The sequence below is a fragment of the Lepidothrix coronata genome, unplaced genomic scaffold (assembly GCF_001604755.1).
Source record: "Lepidothrix coronata isolate B3197 unplaced genomic scaffold, Lepidothrix_coronata-1.0 Scaffold101, whole genome shotgun sequence".
In the NCBI taxonomy this organism is placed as follows: Eukaryota; Metazoa; Chordata; class Aves; order Passeriformes; family Pipridae; genus Lepidothrix; species Lepidothrix coronata.
In genome coordinates, this window is record NW_016690281.1 from 1,495,853 (window position 1) to 1,517,351 (window position 21,499).

At 44.6% G+C, this 21,499-nt stretch overlaps 1 protein-coding gene across 3 annotated transcripts; it reads left to right on the top strand.

Annotated features, from left to right (window-relative positions):
• The first annotated feature begins 8,019 nt into the window (after positions 1 to 8,019).
• MEIOB (meiosis specific with OB domains) lies at positions 8,020 to 20,227 on the top strand. Of its 3 annotated transcripts, none has more exons than XM_017823068.1 (15): positions 8,020 to 8,293; positions 8,716 to 8,785; positions 9,852 to 9,943; positions 12,943 to 13,000; positions 13,461 to 13,592; positions 14,327 to 14,399; positions 14,778 to 14,973; positions 15,299 to 15,399; positions 16,986 to 17,038; positions 17,144 to 17,239; positions 17,622 to 17,723; positions 18,201 to 18,354; positions 18,719 to 18,902; positions 19,364 to 19,450; positions 19,740 to 20,227. In XM_017823068.1, the coding sequence occupies exons 3-15, from the start codon at positions 9,875 to 9,877 to the stop codon at positions 19,848 to 19,850; spliced, it is 1,416 nt and encodes a 471-aa protein (XP_017678557.1). In that variant the 5' UTR covers positions 8,020 to 8,293; positions 8,716 to 8,785; positions 9,852 to 9,874; the 3' UTR covers positions 19,851 to 20,227. The 3 variants fall into 3 exon arrangements, with proteins under 3 accessions (XP_017678557.1, XP_017678554.1, XP_017678555.1); XM_017823065.1 differs by having other exon boundaries at positions 8,021 to 8,293; positions 9,862 to 9,943; XM_017823066.1 differs by lacking the exon at positions 8,020 to 8,293 and adding an exon at positions 8,456 to 8,528 and having other exon boundaries at positions 9,862 to 9,943.
• The last annotated feature ends 1,272 nt before the right edge of the window (positions 20,228 to 21,499 follow it).

Consider the following 21,499-nt stretch of genomic DNA (forward strand, 5'->3'; position numbering starts at 1 on the left):
CTGCCCCTGCCTCTCCCAGTGTGCCGGTTTGCCTGCCCGTGGCTCTGGCTCTGCTCCTGCCTCCAGCTGAGGTGGTATGGGCTGTGTCTCACCAGCACAGGCAAGCCACCTGCTTTCCCCCTGTCCCCTCACACGTGGGGACACAGTCCCGAGCTGGCACGAGCAGTTCAAGAGCCCCCCTTGGCACGTCCTGCCTGGCATCGGCCGGTCCTGGCGGTGCCGCTCTGGGGTTTATTTTCCTAGTGAGCAAATCATCCAGCAGCATGTGCTGCACTCTCCAGGTTGTTTGTTTTCCTTCAAAATGCAATATAGACCTAATGATATGAAAACAAACTCTCGTAAGAGCAGGGCTGTTCAGCACAGGCAGCGAGGGCTCTGTCCCTTCCCCCTGGCAGTGTCAAAGTGTTTCCCCCATCGCTGACGCAGCCGTTCCTCATAAATCACAGGAGGTAGGAGCACATTTACTCCCCCGGCTTTGAAGAGGCGTCAGATCTCCGAACAGAGGCTTCTTGCTGGGTGATCCTCCGGGGCTGGTTCTCATTTCCTTGTAGGAGGTGGGTCTGGAGCCCATTTTGCGCGTTTGGGAAGGCTTGCAGGGGGAAGGGGGAGGAAAATGAATGACTTTGCTTCGTTTGAAAAAAAAAAAAAAAAAGGAAAAAAAGCCTTGACACCACGAGCACTGTGCACCATTAACATCCCACTGACACAATTACTTACCAGGAAGACACAGCTATTGATTTGGCAGGAAGTGCACGTGCCATGGCAGGGCTGAGGCTGCAGGAGGCTGAAGGGCTCCATAAGCCTGAACTGGGCTCCCCGCAAACCTGGGCTGAGTCTGGTCCAGCCAGGGTTAAGCCCACATCACTTCAGGTGCTGCTGTGGCTTTCACCCCTCTGGTGTCACTGCTGGCATTGCCACATGCCCAGGCCCTGCAAGGAGGGTGATGGTACTGAGGGCTCTGCTGGAGATGGTGGGAACAGCTGGTGGTGGTGAGGTGTGGGATGGCCACACTCCCCATCAACTCCTGCCTGTCCTTGGGCAGATACGTCTTCTAAGTGCTCTGCTTGGCCTTTGGGGACCTTTGCAAAGTGTCAGCTGTGTCAGTAATTGCATGTGGGACCCCTTGGAAGAGGGGATGGGGAAGGATGGAGAGAACGTGGGATGTCTGTGGGTCCCTGGGTGGGCAGTTGCTGCCTCTGCTGCAGGATCCCTGTGGTGCTGAGGGGCTCAGGCAGGGTCTCTGGAGGGTCCTTGTGGTTGGCATAGCTGGCACTGGGGCTGGCAGGGGTCCTGCACAGTGTCTCTGCTGTAGCAAGGGTTTGCTTGCTGTGGTTGCTGCTGTCAGCCCTTGGGAAGAGCTTCTGGGTGCACCCACCCTTTGGTGGCACCAGTCCCAGGTGGGTGGGGGTGAATGGTGGCACTGGGAAGGGCAGCCTTGTGACTGAGGGATTGCATCTTCCCTTGTGCATTTTGATGGAAGAAAAACTACTGAGGTGAGGCATCAAGAGCTCTGAGAAGGGAGGTTTCCTGGTCAACTCTGCCCAATTTTGACTGTCTTGAAGAGAGGCTGTTAATGCACAACAGCTGCACAGTGGCACAAGGCATCCATTGCTGTCCCAGCCACGCTTACACCCTTCCTAAATCTGTCCCGTGTCTGCATTATCTGGGAAGGGTTCAGGGACATGTCCCTGCACAAGCTTAAGTTCTGTGCTAGGGCCAGGTTGCCTGAAGAGGAGCATAAGAGGCTTTTCCTGCTACTCCATCGCCTCTGTGGCAGCCTTGGGATGTGCCAGTGCTCTGAGGAGCTGGACACTAAGGTTGGACACCCTTTAGGAGACACCTTCACCTGGGAATGGCTTGGGTGCTGCCCTGGGGGAGCTTTGCTGCCGCAGCCACGACCACCCTGGTCATACAGGCAGCAAGAAACTCCCGGGAAGAATTTTCAGGAATTCATCTGGCAGTTTTTTCAAGGTAATTGCAGCACGAAGGTTGAGCTGGAACATTTCTGCTGCGCGGGGCCGTTTCCACCGCGGAGCTGGCAGCGGGAGAGCTGCTGAGTGAGGAGCCGGCGCTGCCATATGGAGCTGTGCTCTGGCTGCTCGCTCACGAAAACTCCTCCGGGGCCAGGGCTTGGCAGCCCCTCTGCAGAGCCCGCGGCTGTGAATAAATGTTAGTCAGCGACGGGACTCAGTGCTACAGGATCCGGCCCGCACTCCGAGAGCGCTGCACTTGGCCTGGGTTCAGCACAGCCCTGCACATGTGCTCAGGGAGAAGCACACGAGCCGTCCCGGTGACTCCCGGGGAGAAATTCTGTGCTTACCCACCCTCTTTGCCCGAGCTGCACTTTCATCTGACTTGACTTTTGTGCCTCAAGTTTCCCTTTTGGCTTTCCCTCTGTGCTCCTTCCCTGTTTCCACTGAGTCTGGCTGAGATGGGAGCCTTCAAAAGGGGACCTGGGGATTTGCTGGAGAAGGTGGCAATGGGGAGATTGAAACAGGCTGGCAGGGCTCTGTCTTATTTCTAGTGTTAAGAGCAGGGAAGGGGGAGGAACAAACTCACAGAAATTGGAAGACTTTATCATTTTAAGAGTGATAAAGCTAAAAATCTCAATCAAAGACTGTTTTGTGTTATGCATAAATACTCTGTGGGAATTTATAGTGAGGTCCTCCAGAGTCTGAGTGTGGAAGATGCAATGAGGAAAGTGTGAGGTGCAGGTAACGAAGTCACCCTGTTGCTATTTGCTGGGGGACACTTTGGAAGGGAATCAGTCTTGAAGGCTGGAAGTCACAAACCCATCACTTGCATCCCAGCCCAGTTCCCTGCTGCCTCTTTGAAACCATGGATTTATGGCTGCCCCATCCATGGAAGTGTCCAAGGCCAGGTTTGATGGGTAGAAAGTTGGTCTAGGATTAGTCTAGTAGAAGGTTTCCCTGGGAGGTTTGTAACTAGATGATCTTTAAGATCCCTTCCAACCCAAACCATTCCATGATTTATCCACAAGATATGGGATCCTGAGCTGGAGGGGTTTCCATCTGCTCCTCTGCTCCTGCCCTCAATGGAACCCTTAATGGAACTGTCCTGGCTGCAGCAGAGCTCCAGCAGGGGCACATTTGGCCTCCAGCACATGCAAATGCCCATTTCCCCTTCCTTCCATGACTGGGTAGTTCAGTGCACGAGTGAGCCCCGTGGATCAGGACAGCGATCAAATGGACCAGCTCCAGAAAGGAAATACTAATGTGGAGCAAGACAAGAACAAATTCCAAAAAATAGAAGAAACCCTTGTTAGACACGAAGCACGTTGCCAAGCCCGTGGGTCTGGATGTAGTTAGAGGTGTACAGTGTGCAGAGATCTGTAATATTTTATTCCAGGGATATGTATTTCCGGGACAAGTTGTTAGATAGACCTCTAGTGTTCATTTTCTTAAGGGAAAATGTCGTGATCGAGTCCCGTTTCGCTCGGGTCTCGTACCTTTGCACTTCGAACAGGCTTTGGGGGGAGGTTTTGTTTTTCTAAGGGATAAGAACTCCAAATGTCAGTGTGGGTCTGCAGCGTTCCCTAACGAGCTGCCTGACAGGCGGGCTCTGGGAATGTTGACATGCGGTTTCCTCGGAAGGGTTGGATGTGGGCCTGGCTCTCTGAGCAGCGGGAGCCTCGCCACCGCCACGCCAGGGCCAAACACTCAGCACGAGATCAGAGGTGTGTTTGTGCTGGGAAGTTTGGCTTGGACGGGCTCTTTGGACTCCACTGGTGCTCAGTTCACTGGATTCTGCGGTGGAGGAATGATTGTATTCACTCTAAGATCCCAGTTTTCTTTTGCAGCCATCCCCATGCGTCTCTTTAGGAATTATGTCCCAAGTTTTCCTCCTTATGAACTGCTCACGCAGGGGTAGAGTTTTTGACGTGGTTGGAAACTGGAGCAACTGAAGGCTGGAAGGGTTTTTCCCAACTTTGTCACTGGAAGAGACTTATCCTGTGTGCCCTGATTGGTGCTGCTCAGTATCATGTGTCCCAGACTGAAATCCAGATATAATTTGGGTTTGGTTTCATTGACTTGAAAAGCTGGAAATGTCTGAATGGCAGCCAACAATGCTAAATATCTTCTTTTTTCCCCCTTCAAAGCATTATTCCTCAGTGTCAGGGAGCTGTCACTAAAACTATTTTTAATTGTTGCATGTTTTAATTCATGATGTTTTGTTGGAAAATATTCATCACTTGTTTGCTCAGAGAGGGAGGAGGAAATTCTGGTCTTGGGGAAAGTGATGAAAATCCAAGTCATTTCACTGATGTCACTTAAATTAGTTTGAAATTATGTGCAGGAAAAGTTATTCTCTGTAGCCTGAAGGCTCCAAAAAGAAGCACTTTCTATCTCTGTAGTTTCAGGCGAGTTAAACAGCAGATTTAAAATCTTGGGAAATCAAAGTGTGAGCTGCAAAAAAGCAAGAGAATTGAAGAAAAAAGCCTTGTGTCGGTGTTTTCAAGCAGTGAGTTCTCCTATATGGGCACCTTATTCTGAATTTTTGCTATGAAAATTACACAGGAGGGTTAGTTCTGGGGTATGTTTATTTACTAATTTTTCACTGCTAATTATTATCTGCTTAGTGATGATCCAAAAGATTTTAGATTTCAGTTTTGATGATTATTTCTTGAAGTAATTCTGCAATGCCCACCTGAGGGGACCTGATCTTGGTGTAGGGGCTCCTGTTCCTCCCCGGGTTGTGGGGAAGGCCAGGTCTGGTTTTAAGCAGCTCCACCTGAATTCACCAGAGAGAACAGGGAGATTTTGTTGTCTTGAGAGCAGCTGTTGTTTCAAAATGTTGTCCTTCCTGGGCAGCTGGAAAGAGCAGGGCTGACATGGTCCACAGAGATTTACATCTTTAAAAAAGCCTTTTTTTTTTTTTTCTTTTCCAGCAGTGGGGCTTTTCTTGTGCAGAGAGAGCCCTTGGCACGTGGTCCTGTTGGCTCACACGTGCTTTTGGGGTCTGAGCTCTCTGTGGGCTCATGTGGATACACCAGCCTTAGGTCTTGCACCTCCCCTGGCCCAGAGTAGTGAGAATTAGCCCAGATGGGGGGGGAACCAGCCACAGTTCACCTTAATTTTAAACTAAGGCTCTGGGTTGTGTTTTTCCATGCTGCAGGAGGTCATGGAGCTGCTTGGAGCAAGGAAATCCCACTGGAACAGCACTGGGATGAATCCAGTGCTGGGACCAGGATGGGGGGAAGTGAGAGCTGAACAAACACTCACTGAGGTGACAGGGAGAAATGTAGATTCAATGTCCCTGACCACACTGAGCACCTGTTGGCTGCATCAGCACCTGCACTGCTGCTCCTGAGGATGTCCATCATTACTCCATCAGCGCTCCCAAGGCTCAGCCAGTTCAGGTATCAGCCAAAGCCACTGAACACTGAATACCTTCAACAATTTGCTGCTTTTAATGCATTCAGTCAAGCCAATTACATAAAATTATGGGTCTGCCCTTTCCATTTTACCAATTCTCTGGGTCCTAAGAATGTATAAATATTCAATGAGCCCTCTCAGTAAACGCTGCGGGCAGCAGAAAACTTGCAGAGCAAATATTTTTATATTGCTCTGGTTTTGAAGATCCTTTAGAAAATGATTTCTGAAATGTCTCTGCTAGCACTGGATGCTCTTTCCCTGAATGCAAACCCTGATGGTCACATAACAAATTGCTAAAGTGAATTACAAAATGGCATTTGACCATGCCAATGAGTGTAATTTAAATAAATCTATTCATGAAGGCCTAATTAGCAGGGACTGGGCAATTTGCAGCAGTGGATGGGAAGTCTCTGCCAATCACAGATTGAATCCAACAGAGTGCTAAGTGCTGCTGAAGTGCTGGAGAGTTAAAATCACTTGGAGCTTTCAGGGATCAAGCACTAGATCAGAAAAACATTGAATTTATACCGTTGCTCTCCCACGGGGGACGGTGCTTGAGAGGGGAGCAGGTCTTGTGTGGTACATGGACCTCAGGAAACTGCTCGTGGCCTTTCTCTTGCCTCTGTTTTTCCAGTTGTCAAAGGGAGATAATGATGCTGATTTCTTTGAGAGATCACTTTGAGGTCATTTGAGGAGGAAAACTTGAGTAAAGCTGAGTACAAATTGAGTAACATTTGTTTTTGCAGGCGCTCTTCATTGTTTGTGCTAAACGTTCCTAACAGGAAGAATCAGTTGACACTGTAAATCAGTGGGATAAAGTCAGGTTACACATTTATTTGTTGTGAGCACCAAAAAAAGATGTTATTTTTTTACAGTAACCCAAAGGAGTCCAAATCTCTGACCATCCCCCGAAGTGCCACGTGTGAATGGCAGAATTCACAGTGACACCTGAGACAGGTACGTCCATCAAATGAGTTCTTGGCTCAGTGTCTGCAAGTTAGAAATGGAGCATCTGATCACATCTCGGAGGGAAAGAGCTCTGGTCTCACATCCACTGCCTTTGTGCATCCTGTCACGATGGCCCTGATAACGTCTCCCCAGCAGGAGCTATCATGGGAAAGGAAAGAGCAGCTTTTTCTTCAAAATGTACATTGAAAATAGGAGTGGAGCTAACCCACAAAGCAAACCCCCTCGATCATTAGCTGTCTAGTGAGGCCGTGGGGACACACAACAGGATTCTTGTTCTGGTGGCTTTGAAATGGAACAAAGCCCGCGGCCCTGGACGGGACACGGCGGCGTCGGGTTTCACCTGCCCTTTGTGCCTGTGGGAGAAAAGCAGCTCAACCTGGACAAAACCTAATGGAAGTGCTGACCATGGTGGCAGCGCAAGATCCCGGCTCGGTTCTGCAAGGCCTCACTGGAGCAGGTGCTTGTGTCCCACCAAAACCTTGCTGAGATGCTGGACAAGCTCAAAACCTGCAAGTCCGTGGACTGTGATCCTGATTTATCACCTTCTGCAGCAGTGGACACCCTACAGGTCTCATTTCAGGTTTGTTTTCCTGGTTTACTGTGCAGTTGTGGCTGGAAGAACAAGACTTGTACCTTTGCCAGCATTTTCCAGCCAGTGCACACGTTCTCCTTCCCACTGGACTAGGAGCACGTCACCGTGGTCATTATATTCTGCTTGTCCGTTGGACTGAGATAACTAAAACAACATAACTAACAAAAAATGCCATATTCTGTATACTGGAGACTTCAGACTTATGGAACAGTTAGATCCACGGATGACACTGTATAAAAGGTGACCTAACCCCCCCCTTCACCCCATGCTGTCAGTTCCCTGGCATGACGTTTGTCATCAGCACAGGATAATTATCACGGACTTTAGAGACACAATAAATACGAGAGCACAGGTGGTGTCCGTTTTCAGCTGTTTAATTGAAGAAATGAAAGGTCCTGTAATACAGAGTCAACACAGAGAATTTGTCAGGCTACACTAAAAACTTCAATAGCCACGACCTTGAGGTTATAAAATTACTCATCAGGAGTAAAGTTTTTCATGATGCAGAAGTGAAGGGTATTGATTTTATAAAAAAATGATTTTATATGCAATATAAATTGACAAAATGGCTCGATCCAGCTCCTTTCAGGGCCTGAAAACTCAGGGATTGCTGGGTGCAAATCAATACAAATAATATCTTAAACGATGAATTTTAACTCATTTATAAAATACAGGCTGCAATTTTTTTTCCCTTAGAGCTAGTGAAAAAAAAAAAAAAAAGGAAAAAGAAAGTAGGGAATGGTTTCTCCAAAGATTTCTGGAATTTGCTTTGTCTTGCAGGTGTGCATTTATGATTGTAGAACAGACCGGACTTCAGACTCCTGGGCTGGTGCTTTGTTGGCTTGGAGTCGTGGAAACCTGGAATGGTTTGGGTTGGAAGGGACCTTAAAGGTCAGTTAATCCACCCCCTGCCATGGGCAGGGACACCTTCCACTAGCCCAGGTTGCTCCAAGCCCCGTCCAACCTGGCCTTGGACATTCCCAGGGATGGGGCAGCCACAGCTTCTCTGGGCAACCTGTGCCAGGGGCTCCCCACCCTCACAGGGAAAACTTTCTTCCCAGTCTCCCATCTAACCCTGCTGTTACCTCCTTGAGATCCACCGGTGATCCTGCTGAGTGCAGGAATGCCATCAGTGGTTTGGGAAACCTCTCCCCTCGTGCCGTGCTGATGCTCCCACAGGCGTCCCTGAGGACGCTCCCACAGGGCTGCGGAGCCCTTTTCCCGCCACTGCGCCGGCGCCATTTTGTGTCCTTCACGTACCTGAGGGGTCCGCGAGGGGCACTGAAGGTCCGTGAGGGGCTTGAGGAGGTATATGAAGAAATTCTCTACAGAAAAGGTAATCAGGCATTGGAATGGGCTGCCCAGGGAAGTGATGGATTCTCCGTCCCTGGAGGTTTTTAAGATGACTAAATGTGGCATCAGTGCCACAGTCTGGGAACCACGGCAGTAGTGGATCAAGGGTTGCACTTGATGATCTCGGAGGTCCTTTCCAACCCAGCTGATTCTGTGACTCTGTGATGGACTGAGGGGTCCACGAGTGGTCTGTGAGGGACTGTGGGGTAACTGAGGGGGTATGTGATGGGCTGAGGGGTCCATGAGGTAGCTGAGGGATCTGTGAGGGGGTACATGATGTGCTGAGGGGTCCCTGAGGGGTTTGTGAGGGGGGCAGCTCCTGCTGTAGCCTCCCCTGTAGGGGCCTGGAGCATTTTAAGTCCTAAATGACCTTTTTTAATTTTCCTCCCGTCCGTGTGTTCCCAGTGCTGGTTCCTCTGACCCAACTCAGCTGGTGTGAGGTGTGGCCACTGAACAATATTTAACTTCTTCGGAGGTAAGGATATTGCCGTGCCTTGGGGGGATGCTGAGGTTTCTGCAGAAGAAAATGTAAATCTTTCCATCTAATGGTGTGGGAACAGGTTTAAGGGATCCACTGTTCGGTGGTTTCTCTAAGGCAAATTTGGGCTGTCTCTCTGTGAGAGTGTAGTTTGAAATGCTCTCTTAGAGAAATCACTTGGTTCTCAGATCACTGCTTACTTTATTTAAAATAGAGACTATTTCTTCTCTAGTTCAACAGACCTTTACCCTATTACCTGATGAAATGGTTAACAATTCTCACACAAGGTGCCAGGTATAAGGACTGCAAAAGCCCCTCAGGACTTTGTTATAAACATTGAACAAGCATCCAGTAGTTCTCCCCTATTAAATGTTATTAAGATTTGGACAACGGGATGGTTCCTTTTACAAAAAAAAAGTAGAATCTGACAACTATTTGCTAAATATCTGAAAGTCTCTGAGGTACCCATGAACTAATAAGAGGCATTCAGAGGGGCAAACAAAGCCCCACTTTGGCATCACTAGAGAGGACCTGAGTGCTCACAGGACTGAGCAGCCTGGAAAGAACTAATTTTCACAAATTTTATTTTGATAAATTCAGAACTTTTCTACTTTAAGGAAGGAATAAACTCACATTTTAAAGTAGTTTAATATTAAGTCAAAAACCTCAATTAAGGTGCTTTGCAACCCAATGCTTTTCTTTCCTCACATATAAATTGCCTTTTTTATATGAGCTGCCTCATTAAATTCAGTTGGACTTCCCAGAGAGAAGGAGGGTAAATATTTTTCAGAGGTTGGTGCTAATGGAGTCATTTAATGATGGATAATAAATAAAAATCACAGACTTTTATTTGAGAAGCATAGGTAGAGTAGTCACAGTAAAATTCATAACTTCCATCGCCAAATCCAAACAATAAAGACTTGTCTACTTCAGATGGCTTGAAATGGCTTTTATTGAAAACAGATGCTATTAGGTCAAAACATTTGTGTTAAAAAATAACTTTTTATTCTCGCTGTGAATAGTCTGAAGTGATTTGTTTAGATTTTTAAAAAATCTAAATTAGTTTTCTCCAGTTTCAGATAAAGAATGGCTTATTCTAGTTCAGCACGGGACTTTGTTGCACTTTCAGATCTGCATCCAAACCTTGCTCGTCCTGTAAGTCTCATAGACATGGTCCTTTTGTTCTGAGATGAAACAGTATCTGACTGTATTATATTACTGCAAAATTATGTAATTGCCATGGATTTAGGTACTAAGAGCATTAGTGTAATTGTCAGACAGAAAGGACCTTCCCTTCTTTGTGTGCAAACCAGCAAAATGAAAATTGATGCTGCTGTTGTCCACAGCCTGCGGGTACCACAACTACAGATATTGACTGGACAGTTCAATGTCTCAGCGTCAGAGGCTTCTTTGTAGCGTTTTAAATGGATGCTGAGTTAGTGAAGACATTAGTGAAGGCATCACAGAGTCAGCTTTCTGCAGCCACAAAGTATCTGGGACCCTCAACAGTCTTTCACCACACCTATGAACGCAGGGCCCACTCCTGGTGTGCTCAGTCCCTCTGAGCTCATAACACTGTCCCGAGTTATTCACAAAACTTTTGGTGAGAGGTGTTTTACCTGGATAAAAGTCTCCCAGTTGCATGTCAGATAGGATTGTTTCTGTTTCTTTGCAATAAAAAGCAGGTTTGGCTTGGAAGGGACATAAAATCACAGTTAGCTTGGAAGTGACCTTAAAGCTCATCTCGTTCCACCGCCCTGCCGTGGGCAGGGACACCTTCCACGGGCAGGGACACCTTCCACTAGACCAGGTTGCTCCTGAAGAGAGTGAAAACAAGTTTTCCTGTTTCCACAACTTTTTATTTGGGAGGGGCAAAATTTAACTTTTTTATTATTATTATTATTATTTTATTTCAAACAACTGAAAGGGAAATCACAGAAAAGGGATGATCTGAGAGAAGGAGTTCTATATCCCAGTGATATTGTATATTTTTTCCATCTTTTCATAAACTCCTGTTCTCCAGCAAATCTAATTTATTGTCATTGACAGTTACTCTCAAATAACGATCCACTAGCTCAGTTAAAAGCTTTTATTTATAAATAAAACTCATCTTGAGTATTCCAGTTAGTAACATATAGTAATGAAAGCGTTTTTATAAAAGAGTATATTCATGATAGAACTATAAGTGTGTGTTTAGGATGTTAAAAAAGCAGAAGACATATAATTTAAAGCATCAGAATGTTTATTAGTTTGCTGCTTATTTTTAGAAGTGAAATAGATTAAAGTATAAACACTTGCAGTGTGTCCGTGGTGTAGCTCAGGATTTGGCTGAGCAGCCCCAAGCAGTGCTCTGTCAAAAGAGGCAGCACGACTCGCTTCCAAAGGGCTGTGTTCTGCTCCTCCTCCCTTGGTGAAATTAGTGCTTGGCTTGTTGCACAATAAGCTGATCAAGGAAATGATCTCTGGAAGTTTTCCTTCCCCCTCCCTCCAAAATAGTTTCCAGCCAGATCACTTCCCTCTGCCAGCTCACTGTGCAGGCCTGGTGTTAGAGACAGAGAGGGGAATGAATTTCCAGCAGGGACAGGCAGATTTCCTTTGGAAACTGCAGATTTACATCAGCTTAATTCCTGTGGGGAGCCATCCTAAATGTCAGTTGATTTTGATTTAACTGATAAACATTTTTTAAAGAAACAAAATCAAAAATAGAAAAATAAAATCATAACCTAAATCACTCCATGCTGTGGACAGAAAGTCTTCCATCAGAAGATGCACTAACTCGGGTACTGCACTACTGTACGGTGTCCTCTTCCTGAGTGCCTGTCACTGCAGGATAAGGCAGTTCCCTTGCTCCATCTAGTGATTCCAAGGGAACCGGGAACTGCACAGCTGAGTTTTGAGTCAGTACTGTTGCAGTGAAGTCAGGCAGGTCACACTGCTTTGTGAATAGGTATAAAATTAATCCTGGAGGGATTATTAAATTGTTCTCCTGCCCTTGCTGGCTGACTCAGGGGTTCTGCTGGAATGACACAGGCAGTACTGAGAGAAGGGCTCGAGTGGAGAAGCTGTGGCTGCCCCACCCGTGGAAGTGTCCAAGGCCAGCCTGGATGGGGCTTGGAGCAACCTGGGAAGTTGTCCTTGTGGAAGGTGTCCTTGCCCACGGCAGGGGGTGGAACAAAATGGTCTTGAGGGTCCCTCCATCCCAAACCATTCCAGGTTTCCATGACTGTGTGAAGTGGAAGTCACATGGGGTGCTTTATGTTTTGAAGGATGTGGGGTGCTGCACTGTCAGTCTCTCCTTCCTGTCCTTATTCCATTCCAATTTTCATTGCTCACCTCCTAAATCCCAAACTAGCACTGCAACACTTCTCTCTCACTGAGGACTGCCTACTTTAAAAAACCTAAAATCCACCACACAGCTACATACATACATATATATATGTATATATATATATATAATATATATCTCTATATATCTTCACGGGTGTGTTTGCTCCCAGTAGCTTTGTTTGATAATTAAGACCAGGGTGCTTTTACATAATAAACACAGGTTTAGCAAAGCAGAACAAAATTGATTTTGGTTTCAGTCACCAGGACAGTTCCTTGCCTCAGCTGCCTTTGAGTGAGTTGAAAGGCAGGCGGAAAGAGGCACCTGTAGAAATTGGGGTTGCTTACAGGAGGAGGGTAACTGCCCTCCCCGTGGGTGCACACGTGTGTCTCGTGGTGCTGACAGCCAGGGAAACCTTGGATGCTTAACTGGAAAATAAATCCTGCCCAGACTTTTCATGGTGCATTTAAGGAGATCTGAGACCTGTGCAGAGAGCATGAAACAACAACATTGCTGCCTACCTGAGGAGAGATTGCTGTAGAACAGCCAAAATTGTGACTGCCTGAGGTGAACTTTTGTCCTCCCATTGTCTTTGCAAACAGAAACAGATGTATTTCTTTTAATATTTTTATTAGTGGCTATTTTTTCTTAAAGTAAACTCGTCTGTTTATGTTTTAGTTTTCATATGGTACTGTGGAATAAATAGATTAAAATGATTACCAGTCAGAAATATGTTTATTATCATCAGTGGAGTATAATTCCATGAAATCTAATTCATCATATACATCTGTCTTTAATCCTTGTATTCTATAATCTCTTTATTTTTCAGAATGTAATCGGTGTGGTTATTGGGAAAACAGATGTCAGAAGCTTTCCAGACCGAAAAAGTACAGTCCCTTTTAACTCTTTTTACTTCGTTTGCTTAAATGGTTTAATTTGGCATAGATGGCTGAAATCAATATTTAAATGATAAACAGACTCCTCGGTGTAAAACGCACAGAACAAAAATGCACACGCAAAAAAAAGGCGTGTGTTTGAGAACCAGGATGAAAGAGCAGCACTAGTGTGGCTAAACCTTATCAATTAGAAACTGGAAAAGCTCCATCGTGGAAGTGTTTCAGGCTCTGAAGTTGGTACCACTATGAGCCCATCCTTCCATAAACGCTGCTGGAAGGGATCAGGTGGACGGGGTGGTGTCAGGGTGTTCCTGCACAGCCTGCTGACCTCTAGTGGGAGGAAACTCATGGCAAAACCCAGGAGAGCATCGAACCAGTAGTTTTTATACCTGTATTGCAGTTATAAATGAAGCTGTGCTAAGAATTGTAATAGTGCTGTTTGGTTTTGCAGACATTGGGTCAGAAAGATACACCTTCAATTTTACCATCCGTGATTCACCAACTTATTTCATAAACGTGCAGTCCTGGGGCAGAGAGGAGTATATCAGATCCCTCTCAGAAAGCTTCAGGGTTGGGGACTGTGGTAAGTCAGAGTTTATTCTTGCCACGTTTCTGTTTGCGTGTAAACCAGTGTTTTGTGTTGGTGGCTTTGCTGTATTTTTCTCTGAGGACTCAGAAAACAGTCTAATTGGAAACAAATTGTTCAGTTATGTAAAGTATAAAGAGGAAAGGAACAAGATTCCAAGGATTTAAACTCAAAACCAGTAAATATGTCAACAAAAAGACCAGACACAAACCCACTGAGTGCAGCCACTCAGAACTGGCTGCAGTGAACTGTAGTTAACCAATCTAAAGTCTTACATTATATTGACTTCCTATAAATGATTAAAAACAAGCTCTGTAAAGTAGTTTGGTGTTTGCCCTCCCTTAGTTACAGATATGACTATGATTGTTCATAAAACCACCACAAAAATCGTGTCTTTATTTACAGGATGTGCTTTTATCTCGTTAAATTAATAGAAAGCCTTTGCTGCCCACGGTTGTTTGGGTAAAACTCGTGACCATGCAGAGCACAGACACGAAAACTCAGGGCTGCTGTGTTTCCACTGCGCGTCTTGAGGACTCGTGGGGGACTTTGGCCATAATGTGAGCTGTCTGGGTTTTCAGCATGAAAACATTTGGCAGTAGTTCTTTCACACACCTTTTCCTTTCCAAATCAACCTTGAAAACAATAATTTTTAGAGTAATCTCTCTTTCTCTGTATCTATAAGCAATTTTCTACCATTACTAACATTGCTTATCGATGTTTTGTTTCAGTTACAATCGAAAACCCTTTAATTCAGTCAAAGGAAGCAGAAAGGGAAGAAAAATTCAACCCTGTAACTCCTAGGTAAATTTAGAGTGGTAGTTTTTTCCAGAAAGATCAAAGTTAACACTTGTTTAGTTGCCAGCCAGTCCCAGTAACTGGTAGAAATATTTGGGGATAGTCTTCTTGTGTAGCTGTGCCTTCCTCCCTGTGTTCATGTCTGGTCAAATAATCTCAAAGGGGAACGTATTTCTCAGTATATGGTGATAAAGTAATTATGCTCTTTGTAACTAAACAGAGTAAATTTCCTTCTTTGAGTAAAGTCTACTCAAATTTTCTCTTTCTCGAGAGAAAACAATAAAGGAATGAAGTTGTTTTCTCACAAGAATTAGCATTTTACCCTGTTGATCCACTGGTGAGTGCAATGCTGATGATGGGATTTGTTCTGTGCACACTCTCCAGTTGCTACAAATTACTGCTCAGTGAAAATCACTCAGTGGTCAAAACCTCTTTGTGTTACGAAACGGACACCAGGCTCCTTCCTCTGCTGCACCTGCCTGTCAAGGACCCTCAGGACTATTATTCCCTGGGGGATATCGTTGCAAATGGACAAAGCCTCAATGGAAGGATCCTCAACGTGCTCGCAGCTGTGATGTCAGTAAGTCAAGGAGCCCCAACAGAGCAGTAGTTCTCTACTATACCAGGAGTGACCTCACTGCTAATATGGATTTTGGGCCTCGTAGCAGACAGGACTCAGTGGGGTGGTTTGCTCAGGCTGGAGCCACTTTAGCTGAGTGACAATAACCACACACACCCTCTGGGATTTTTATCAACAACATGAGGGGGGAAATTTAGTGGTCTCATTTTTTAGTAGTCTACAGAGGTTTTTTTCCCCCATTTTTCTAACTCTTCTCTTTTCTAGGTTATTACTTCTCCTAAACGCTTAGTAGAGGAGAAGTGACTGCTTCTTCTTCTTTTTAAAGGTTGGGGAGCCAAAGTACTTTATGACTGCAGACAAAAGGAAAGGCCAGAGGTGTGAAGTGAAGCTGTTCGATGAAACAGAGAGGTCTTTTCCAATAGTATGGTAAAACGGTTTTTCATTCACTAAAAGACACAAATTAATGCAAGAGTAGGTACATGAATTAACTGTAACACACACCTGCTATAACACCGGTTTTTAATTTAAATGCATTGTTATTTGGGAGGCAACTGTGATGAGGCAGCAATGTAGACTGAAAAGAGACTTAAATAAGAGATGCATTAGAGTGGCCTTACATATATTGTGTGGTTTTATGGCTTGCTGACAGCCTGCTGGCTCACGAATGGCAAAATGAAGCTTAGCTCCAAATAGTTCCTTTTTTTAATGTGGACATTTGAACTAATTCAGGAAATGGCCTTTAAAACCAGCTGCAAAGGCTGTATGTTCCTTCCACAGTCTGGGGAGGGGAAAGAGGAACGTGCTTGGTGTTTAAAGGCGAGCAGAATTAACAAGTGGAATGGAAATAGGTTGGAACGGTTTTTAAACGTTTAAAATAACGCAGAAACATTTTGATACAACTTTGGCCATATTTTCAAGCTCTGTCCCGTTTACAAACACAACTACATCCATACCATTTATGTATGTAATCAGTAACTTATTTAAGAGGAACATTTGTATTTTGCCCATAGTCTGTTCAATAAACTTGTGCCTTATCTATGTGCAAGGACATGTGGGGGTGTGGGGGTTCACTGGCACTGGGTTTGCTGTTTGCTGGTTGAAAAATGACCTAAATGACCTTTGTTCCCCCGAGAGAAGGAGAAAGACAGCACTGCACTGTGTGAGCTACGAGCTGTATTGGCACCAGTGGGATGTTTCACACACTTTATACTCACAAACACAAAATAAACATCTACAGTGTGAAGTCTTCCCGCCCTTGGGCTGCCACCAGTGTTAATGTGGAGCAGCACCTCCAACAGCCTTGCTGCAGAGCTGGTACTTGAGCAACAGCGTTGTAGAGAAGGGATTTCAGAGCCCATCAGTGAAGAGGTGGCTGAGCAATGTCAGATGGAAATAAAATATCTTAAATCTTTTTCCAAGGATTAAGCAAAAAACCCACCAGAACAAATCCGTGCTTTGGCAGCGTCCTTGCCAGCCAGATTTAGGAGGAACTGAATGAGATTTTATCAAGGGACCTAAGCATGAAATTACCATTTGGAGGGACACCACTGACCTCACTCCAGCCTCATCACGCGCAGCTACAAAGATTCCAGTGTTGGAAAGTGGCTGAACATCTGGCCAAGGGCTCTGAGCAATCAGCCTGGCCCCCAGCACAGGCTCAGCTGACAAACGTGTCAACTGGGACTTGCTTTAGTGAGAAATTACTTTTATCACAGCTCTGAAACACACACAGCATTTTTCCAGGTATATTTTGCATTTCATCATTTATTTTATCCTGCTTGGCATGGGATAAAATAGGGCCTGGGTTAGACTGTACAGAAAAGTTACTTGCCTAGAAAACATCCTGCCTGGCTGTGGATACACATGGAATTTCATTGGCGTGAGTGTGTAACAAGGGAGTCACGTCCCCTGTGACTAATTTTATTTTAACTATATTATTTAGTAGTTAAGTACTAAACAGTTTGAGTGCTCCTTCAAAAATGTTTTGATACATTCACTTTTGTTTAATTTAGTTGGGATAACGAATCCATCCAGCTGGCACAGAGTTGGATCCCTCAAGAAACAGGTATAACAGTCTGGTTTTTGTGTTTACTGTAGTTCTAAATGTCATACTTATTCTACAGTAACAGGTTTTTTGGTGGTTTAGGTTTTTTTTTTTTTTTGTGCACAGTTATATTTGCATCAGATGTGAGAATAAATTTTGACAAGTTCAGGAACTGTATGACTGCAACTGTGATATCCAAAACCATCATTACAACTAACCCAGGTAAGAGCTGCTGAAGTATTGCTTTGGTATTAATAATAATTATAGGCTATAACGCACAAATTAATCCATTGGAAAGTCTAATTTCTTCTGCTTGTTTGTCTCACAAAGATCTCTGCTTTTTATCTAATATGTAATGACCAATGCCTTTGGCTTCCACCCTGATTTGATTTCTTTTATTTCTTTTATTGTATTTTATTTATCTAAACAGTCTTCATATATTCAGTGCAGAACTAACAGTTAAAATAAAAAAGAGAAAAGTAACTCTTGGCTGATTCCAAGAGACAATGTGTTGGTGCTACCAGAACACAAAGTTGTAAAATACAATGCTGCTGTTATTTTTCCATGCACCACATCCTAATAATTTTTAAAAATACATCTTCAGAGACAGCAGAAGCAAATGTTCTCTTCAGCTTCATCAAGGACAGTGCCCAGTCAGGAGCTCTGCATGACAGAATGAAGGAGCAGGCAAATGAACCCATTAACTGTAAGTATGGGTGCAGACACTGATTTCATTTAACTATATCCTGTGGTTTCAGAGTGCAGCTGCAAGAATTCTTGCTCTGTGTGTTCAGAGAAACAAAGCTCAGGTACAGCCTGGCTCAGTATTTAAATCTGGACTGTTACTATTGGGGCTGTCCCTTATTCTATTAATTAGGTACCTTCAGTTGACTGTGCCAACTGCAGCCTGTCTGGTGTGTTCTTTCTGTCCTGAATAAATATGAAAAACTGAGAGGGAGAGTTTTTTGTCAAAAGCTCATTTTGAGGGATACAAAGACTAAATAGTAGATAGTTTCCTGACTTTAGTTCCCTTTTGTTTGACTTTTTCAACAGGAAGGTGTGGGGGGCTTTTCTGATGCTTTAGATCAAATCCTCTCCTTTTTATTACCTTCAGATCCTTTGTTGCTGTTGCTCTTCTGAATTATTTCTTGCTCAGACCCACTTAACGTGTCTTTTATTTTAGTGGAGACTATAGTTGATGTTTATACAGTGGAACAGCTGAAGGAAAAAGCTCTCCAGGGTGATGGGAAACCCGACCCTGTCTATGGCATTATTTATGGCTACATTTCCACCCTGGACATTGATGATAATGTATCCAAAGTTATGCGCAACAGATGGTGAGCAACTGCCTCAAACTGTATTAAAAACTGCTTGTCCTCCTTCCCTGACCCAAATGAGGTGGAACACTATTTTAGTCCATTGCTGGAAAAGAAATAAAGCTCCTCTGGAGGGTGCCATGTGGATTTCTGCTGTGTAGACTTCCACAAGTAGCAAGGAAGAGGAGTTGGCTCCATGAAGGACTTGCTCTTTCTGGTCCCGGAGCCAAGAAAAAAGAGGCCACTTTGTCCCAGACAGACTTGAAAGTTTAAAAGATGAGAAATTTTTGTTAAGGACAAAGTCTCTTGGGAAATGTCAGTCTAGAAAAACGTTTCAAGCAAGGAGGAATTGCATATGTGCATTAATTATCTTCTTCTGCTTCAGCTCGATCTGCCGGTTCGTGGTGAACGAAATGTCAAACACTTGCACTTTCTGCAGCGACGTCTCTCCAGAGTCAAAGTCAACCTTTGCAAGCTTTGACATCCTCGTGGATGTGACAGATCACACAGGAACTCTGCATTCCTGTTACCTGTCTGACTGTGTGGCTGAGGAGACGTTGGGCTGCACAGTAAGTAGGGAGGAACGAGGTTGTTATTTAAGGCCTATCAGGCTGTGAAGCCTGATAACAATTACAAATGTATGTAAATGTTCTTCACGTGCGTGTTCAACAGTTTAAAAACTTGCACGTAGGTAGAGACATACACTGAGCTTTTTAACAAGTCCAAAGTGAGAAGTCAGCAGCTGCTAATAAGAATTGTGCTAAATGTAAGAGTGAGCACCCAATTCAAAATATTGCTTTATTTTAATTCACACTTTTCTGACAATGTGGTTGGAAATCCCTAACTTTGATTCTCAATTTATTCTGGCTAATTTGACTGCCTTGGTACATTATCACACCAAACGCTATGTTAAAATAGAAAAATACAGCCTAGAAGTGTATAAAAAGGTGTAAGATGCTCTTTTCAACATCATTTTGTTGTGGAGATGTTGTAATCACACGCTGAAGTTTCTGGGGCGTCCTGTTAACAGGTCCATGAATTCCTCATGCTGGAAGATGACCAGAAGACTGCACTGAAATGGCAACTTCTTTTGGAACGAAGCAAGATTTATTTCAAAGTTAGTATTTAGTCTTCATTTAAAACAGGGGCTCTTTTTCACTCTTAAACTTGTCCTTCTTAGCAAAACTGTTCTTACTCTCCCATCTCCCCCTCCTCTGTCCCTGTTTCCAGGACAAAACAAATGTTTTCCTTCAGCAGTGACAGGAATGTAGCATAAATGTGCACTCACACAGGAAACAGTGTAAAATACAGATCCATGTGCCAATCATGCTGTGTGACATCTGAAAATAATCTATGCCAAGGTGCTGTACAGCAGTGAAAACAAAGACCCCTAATTATTTTTCCAGGTTACTTTGTCACCCAACTGGAGAACCGGAATGAAAGTGAATCTTCTTTCCTGCAAACTGGCAGATCCTGTAGAGGCGAGTCAGAGCTTGCTGGGAAGAGACTGGAAATAAGAGATTATGCTATTAACAATGTCAAGGAAAAAGTCTTCCTTCCCTGTGTTATTAGAGGTGGAATTCTTTGGTTGTCAGGTTTTGCCAAGTCTGTTCTGACAGTAAGGAAGGAATGTGCATTACTAATACCTGTAAATGGGCTTCTGGGTTGATCTTCTTCAGGTGATTGTACTTCAGAAAGTAACTTGGGCCTCAGCTTAGAAGTCAGTTCTCCCAAAGTCAACCCCTTCCAAGGGGGGTGAAAAGTTTCTTCACTCAATTCAGATCTCTGAAAACATCAGAAATTACAAATAGGTCAGGACAGATCTGCTGACTTCTGTGTTTTAATTGCCTTGCTACTTTTGTGTTAGTTTAAATAAATAAAGACCCACTTTGAAACACTGCCTGGGTTTGTGGTGCACCTTGGTGAGTCCAAACACAGAACCTGTGGCAACAGAAGAGGTGACTCTCTTTGGGGCAGACTAAGGCTTATTTATTAGAACAGTCATCAATTAGCAGTGCCCTCTGACAAGCAATCAGCTGAGACTGTGAGCAGCAGAGAGGAAAGGACTCTTCTTCACCAAAGTAGCTGTCCTTCACTGGACACAAAGAACCCAGGTAGGTATACTTTGCCTTTCTCGTGTATTTTTCCCTATTTTTAATCTATTTCTGTCCTTAGCTTCCCCTGCCATTGGTGTATTTGCTGCATTCTCCAGTCCTCACCTGAGCACGTTGGGACTCAGCCTGTTCCAAACCGTGGGAGATCCCACAGCCCTCCTCTTGCCAGGGATTCGTTACGCCAGGACACCCCAAGGAACTTGGGTCACCCTCGTGCCCCACCTGCCCTTAAAGCAACGTGGCACAGAGAAAACAGGCACAGAAACAGTGAATTCTGACAAGAATCCACCAGGACTGCATCCCCTTCTCCCACAGGTGGGAACAAGGGATTAAACACCCCAAAAAACGCCGCCAGTGCTGGGTCACTGCACCCCTGTTGTAGCATTAAATGATTCAACATTTTCCAGCCATAACAGTTCAGGTTCTGAAGTGAATGTTTCCAATAATTTATTCCCAGTTTGGCTCTGCTGTCAATGCAGGGCTGGAGACCAAACTGCTCATGATGCATTGCTGCTGTCACCATAAGCGGGAATGTTTGACAGGCACGAGGAAATGGAAACAGGACAGAAACTTAATTCCATCCTTCTTCCTCTTCCAGAATTGTTCACCCTGATGTCTGTTTTAATCCTGCAACGTTCTGCTCTCTTTTCACAGTGTGATGTGCAGCACCCTGGACCATGCAGCTCTCACAGAGGTGCTTGACTTTGGGAGACAGGAATTTTCTCTGTAAAACTCCCCACTTTTAAAAACAAATCTTTTCCTAGCAATTATTAAGATGTGACTCCAGTAAATGGAAGCATTTAACTGTGGTGCTTGCACGTATGTAAAAAACTTATCCCATCTGTTTCTGTTAGAAACGAGTCAGTTCTGTGCAACCTTTGAAAATGGTAAGTTTTGATGTTTGTGTGGGGAGGATTTTTTTAATTATATTTTACAACTTACTCTGTCGCTCCAAGGAATTGAAAGGGAACTCGCTGTCATGCAAACCGGTGGGGAGTGTTGGATCAGCTGGAGTTTGGAACTGGGGAAAGTTCCACAGCGTGGCTTTTGAG